We start from the raw sequence: 5,320 nt of genomic DNA on the forward strand, positions 1-5,320 counted from the left end.
TGGTTACATCGCTGGACTCCCATGTAGTCAACTGCGGTTTGAGTCCCGAACCTGGCGACTTGAAACTCATGCCAGGTGCGTGTGCATGCCTGCCCAAAATCCCTAGAGGAGAATGGAGGAGAAGGAATTGTGGCATGGTCATCCCCCCCGGGGGCTGACTTGCTTTCTGTCTCTCTGGCGAGCAGACACTTCCTTTTAGAGAGCCAAAACCTCTCTAAAAGTATTCTTTTTAATCTAAATTTAATTTGACCAGAGAGGGACAGAGTGAGACAGAGATATGCAGAGAGAAAGTGAGAAAGCAAGTTGCCAGGTCTGGGACATAAACCACGGTTGGCCACGTGGGAGTCCAGCGCCCTTAACCACTGTCCCAACTGCAGGCTCCACCCCCATGTCCGTCTTGAGAGGGTATAGTTTCAGCTCTTACATGCAGGTCCATGATTGATTCGAGTTCATTTTTGTATATGGTGTGAGGCAGGATTCTACTTCATCCTTTTTTTTCTTTCTTGCCAGAGGGGATGTGCACTCGTCAGAGACAAGGAAGAGAGAGGGAGAAAGCAGTCCCCAGCGGGGCATGGTCACACTGCAGTCCTTTCAGTTCTCCATTCTGTCAGGGTTTGGAGCACAACATTCCCACGTGCCTGGTGTTTTTTTTTTTTTTTTTTTTTTGGAGAGATTTTCACTGTAGGGCGCGTGCGCTCGCCAGACAGACAGAGAGAGACATAGAGACAGAAAGCGAGAAATCACCCCCCAGGGGGGATGGTCACGCCGCAATCCCTTCTCCTCCATTCTGCTCTCGGGATCTTGGGCACGCACGCACACGCGCCCGGCGTGAGTGCCTGGTGTTTTTCAAACCTCCAGGGCCTGGACTCAAACTGCAGTCATTTATGTGGGATCCAGCTGGCTCCCCTAACCATGGGCTATGGAGCTGGCCCCAAATTCACCTTCCACATGTGGGTTTCTGGTGGCCCCAGTCCCACTTGTTGAAGACTACTCTTTGCTCACCGATCGTCCTGGCCCCTGCACTTACATTTCCCACGTCAACAAACCCTCCTCCGAAGAGGTCCCGCCGGGGTGCACTCCCACCCACACAAGCTGAGGGCCCGTACCCGATTACACAAGGAGGGTTAGCAGGACACTAATGAACTGAGCTTATCAGGGACACCCCCGGGGATGGGGAGTGCGGCGGGCTTGGCAGTGGTGTGAGCAGCTGGGTTCAAGTGAGATGCTTCTCAGGGAAAATGCAGGGGACCCGAAACTGAGCGGACGGGCTGGAGTTTAAGCCCTGCCTGCTCCTGACCCGCTAAGGAGCCCTGGGCTGTCCGGCCCTCTGAAGCTGCTCCCCACCCACCTCCGCAGGGCTGTCGTGCCCTGTCGCGGTAGCTATCGTGACATCCTGTGTACGGCTGAGATGGAGTGACAGTGGGCCACCCAGAGCTGTGGTGCGGGAGCCGTTTGGTTGAGTGTGAGATTTTTAATGATGACTGATCACGTGTAGAAACGTGGATCCACTGGTGTCACTGTCACCCAGAGCCAGGCGGTACTTGAAGTCTTTGCTGTGACATGTGAAGGGGGGGAGAGGCTGTGACTGAGATTGGATGTGACAGCAAGACAGATCCTGAGTGACAGAATGGGACGGAGTGGAGGGAGGCAGGCTGCGCTGGGCAAATGTGGGTGCCCGACAGGGCTGCTGGGGTGCTCAGAAGTCAGGGCAGGCGTCGCCGGTGCTGTCCCCTCTCTACTGGCTTCCCTCCCTGCCTCCTGAAAGCAGAGAGGAAGCGGGTGGAGAGGTTTTGCTGGAGTGCAGAACCCGCAGCACCTCAGAGCTGGGCTGGCACCGGGTGTCAGGACCTGCACACAGAGGCATGTGCCTGTGCTGGGTGGGCAGAACCCGCTGCTCTCTGCTCTCCACTTCGGTCTTCAGAGTGCCCGTTAAGAGCAGAACCAGCGGCATGGAAACCTAACATTCCTCCCCCTCTCGTCCCCTGGGGGAGGGAGGGAGGAACAAGCCACATCTCATTAAGCTTTTACGAGCTCAGGCAGGCAGAGTGGGCCCACAATGCTGGGCGGGGGCGGGGGTGCTGCGGGAAGGAGTCCCCAGCTCTGTCAGGGGAAGCGTGTCCCAGAACTTGGAGGCCCGCTCTGCAGGAGATGGAATAAGGTGTTAACAGCAGATGTGGGGGATCAGCTGCTTTTATTACAATAAAATCAGAAGGACAACAGGACAGGAGGCTGGCTAGGTGTGGGGACAACAGAGAGACAGTGGCAGAGGCAGGAGTGCAGGGTTCTGAAAACTGCCTGGAAGAGGCAGCGCTAAGGCATGAGAGTCCTAAGGGTGAAAGAGAAAAGGGAAAGCAGCTAAATAACGAGATCTTAAACATGCGTGGAACCCTATTGCCCTGACCCAAGGTGACTTTAGACACAAGGCATGAAAGACGGGCAGGATACTTGCTAGAACAGGGAACGGAGAGCTCGCTCGGAGCTCAGGAAGATGAGAGTTAAAGCCATGAATAAGGCTGCACAAGGACCCGGAGTGCAGGGGTGGGAGAGAATAAATACCCTAGTGACCCACATAGACAACAGACCAGAGACAAGGGGCAAGGGGTCAGGTCACCACAAGGTCACCATGCCTGTGGGGCCAGTCGGATGACACAAACACCGCACCCCACTCCGTGCCCGGGAGGAGAGGAGAGCGGGGAGGGTGTGGGTCTTCGCAGCACAGAGAGTGGCACAGGCTGCTGAAGGTGGGGGCAGTGCTTGCAATGCTGGGGTGACCCCGGACGGGCAGCAGCCGACACAGGAGGTTAAGGCATTGGATCCCATATGGCTGACTTTGTGGTTTGAGTCCTGGACCCTGTGGCTTGAAAATCACACTGGGTATGTGTGCGTGTGTGCCCGAAATCCCGAGAGGAGACTGGAGGAGAAAAAGTTGCAGTGTGGCCATCTCCCTGGGAAGACTTCTCACTTTCTCTCTCTTTCTCTGTCTCTTCAGTGAGCAAACAAGCCCCACAGCAAAACTTAAAAAAAAAAAAAAAAAAGAAATAGAAAAGCATCCGGAGGTATGAGGGGCTTGGGCAGCTCCCACCTCTTTCACTTCTGCAAGAACTTCTTGTTGAGGAGGAAGATGAGAAGGTTGACGTTGACCTTGGCCTTGCTGAAGAGCTTCATGACGGCCACACCCTCATACTGCAGCTGTAGGAGGTCCTAGGAGGGAGCACGGGCCAAGGAGGGGAGTTCAAGGGCTGCGGCCATGGCGCCGTCAGAGGGTCTACAAAACATCAGCGTCTCGGAGCCTGCCACAGCCTCAGGGCATTGGCCACGACGCAGGGCACTGAAACCCACTTCCTGAGTGAGGAACACGGGGCTGATGGAGACGTGCAGCGGCTTAACCAAATGTCAGCGCGGGCAGGGCCGGCATCAAAATCGGTTTTCTCACTCAAAAGGCAAAAACAGCAGTGCAAGAAGATTTGGACTGAAAATCACAGCTTCCTGAACACTGGCATTTGACTTAGGCCAGCCTCCTAACCTTCCAGCTTGGAGCCTGTGATAGGGATAATGCTTCGGAGCTGTGGAGGGGATTAAACAGGGTCGCATGCAAAGCCCTGACGTGCTTCAGATATTAATCCCGCCTCTGACACCGCGCGCCGCTCTGCCTGGCGGGGTCTGTGTCGGGCCTGGAGGAGGGGGCGCTGGGCAGCACAGACCCCCCTCAGCAGGAGCAGACCGACTGGGCAGGAACGGAGCCAGCCGAGGCCTGATGCAGGACCCAAGGCGGGCACTGACAGCCCAGTGGGGGGCAGGGGTGGGGTGAGGCGGGGGGCTCTGGGCGTGTCTTCTCACCTGATAGTGAAGCTGAAATCGCTCCATGTCCACACCCAGGAACCTGGCCTTTACTTCAAACTGTCCTGCCTCATCTCCAGGGGTGATGTCAAAGATGACGTTTCGGAAGCTGTCAGGAATGGCATTCAAACAGGGCCCGCCGCCTGCTCCCGGGCCGCAGCCCCACTCCCATCCAGGGCCAGGCTCCCCTCTGCCACACCCAGGGGCCGCCTCTGTCTTCTCCCATCTCACTTATGCTCGGCGTGGCATCTCTCTTCTGCCCAACACTCCCCAGCTGTTCTCACCTCCGGGAAGCTTTTCCCGCATCCTCCACCTGGGGGATCTGGGCCTCTCTAACCCATGGCCCTGCTCTCCACGCCATCTCTGCCACCACCCTGGTGGCAGCCCCCATCCGTAGATGTGGCCCAGAGCACCACCCCCAGGTGAGGGGACAGGAAGGGTCTGTCGCCCTGCCCTGCAAAGAGGTGCACATACTGCGAGGCGGGAAGGTCTTCAATTTCCACCAGGACGCCCTTTTCCAGGAGCTGGGCGGCAGTGTAATGGAGAGAAGGCTGCTTCTTCCCCTTCCCAGAGTTCCTGGTGAAAAGCAGGCCCCGGAGAACTCACCCGCAGCCCCCACCACAGGCCCTGCTCTCCGTGGCTGGCAGGAAGGAACAGGGGCCCAAGGAAGGGTGCTGTGCTGTGCTAGGGGACCCCCCTCCCAGCTGGGAGAAGGCGGGCAAGGCAGACGCAGGCAGGGGTGAGGTCACGGGGACCAGCTGGGTGCGGGCGGGCAGCACCTACTTGGAGCGGGGGGCCAAGTGGTCCAGGCAGGCCCGGATGTACTGGCTGTAGTAGTCGCCCTGCTCCTCGTAGAAGGTGGTCTTGGAGCACAGGCCCTGGAAGGTGGCCTGGAGCTTCCGCAGCTCGGCCTTCCGCCGCTGCCGGTGCCTGCGCTGGCTGCGGATGTCCTGGGGGGAGGGGACAGGTCGGTCCTTCTGCAGGAGAGCCTCGGGGCCTCATGCAGGCCACAGGGCAATCTGGTGAGGATGTTTGGGAAAAGCAGGAGGGGTAAGAGTTCAAGGCCGGTGTTCCTAGGAGGAGGCCAATCTCAAGGACTGTATCCCAAACCTTAAGGCATGTTTCCAGGGCCTCTCCTCCGCTGAGGAGGAGCTGGTTTCAAGGATCCCTGTTTGGGGCAGGAGCGTTGTAAGAACATGCTTTTGCCAGGATAAATTTTACTTTCCTTCAAAAAGCACCCCTGGCCTTCCTCTGGCTGGTGACGGACAATTTCAGGTGAGTGCTCACGAGAGGGAGGCCTGCCCTTGGAGTGCCAACACCACGGGCCCCCATGGGCGCGCATGTGCACAGCAGGTACTTATGCACACACATGAACACGGAGCTCAGTCCGGGGCTTTACCTTGGCCAGCTGGTCCACTAGCCCCTGGTAGCCGTCGTGGGCACTGACCAACCCTAGGCTCTCGAGGCGGCGCAGGGTCCCCCC

The 5,320-nt window shown here is 57.9% G+C and overlaps 1 protein-coding gene across 1 annotated transcript in view; it reads right to left on the reverse strand.

Annotated features, from left to right (window-relative positions):
- Positions 1-2,953: 2,953 nt before the first annotated feature.
- Positions 2,954-5,320, reverse strand: part of IQGAP3 (IQ motif containing GTPase activating protein 3) — a 57,643-nt gene continuing 55,276 nt past the window's right edge. Inside the window, exons 35-39 of the mRNA XM_006155226.3 lie at positions 5,237-5,315; positions 4,621-4,787; positions 4,312-4,413; positions 3,838-3,946; positions 2,954-3,201 (exon numbers count right to left, since the gene is read on the reverse strand). Of these exons, the coding sequence (XP_006155288.2) occupies positions 3,088-3,201; positions 3,838-3,946; positions 4,312-4,413; positions 4,621-4,787; positions 5,237-5,315 (571 nt within the window). The 3' untranslated portion in view covers positions 2,954-3,087. The remainder of the gene's footprint in view (positions 3,202-3,837; positions 3,947-4,311; positions 4,414-4,620; positions 4,788-5,236; positions 5,316-5,320) is intronic.

This window comes from Tupaia chinensis, unplaced genomic scaffold (assembly GCF_000334495.1).
Source record: "Tupaia chinensis unplaced genomic scaffold, TupChi_1.0 Scaffold000438_1, whole genome shotgun sequence".
Lineage (NCBI taxonomy): Eukaryota > Metazoa > Chordata > Mammalia > Scandentia > Tupaiidae > Tupaia > Tupaia belangeri.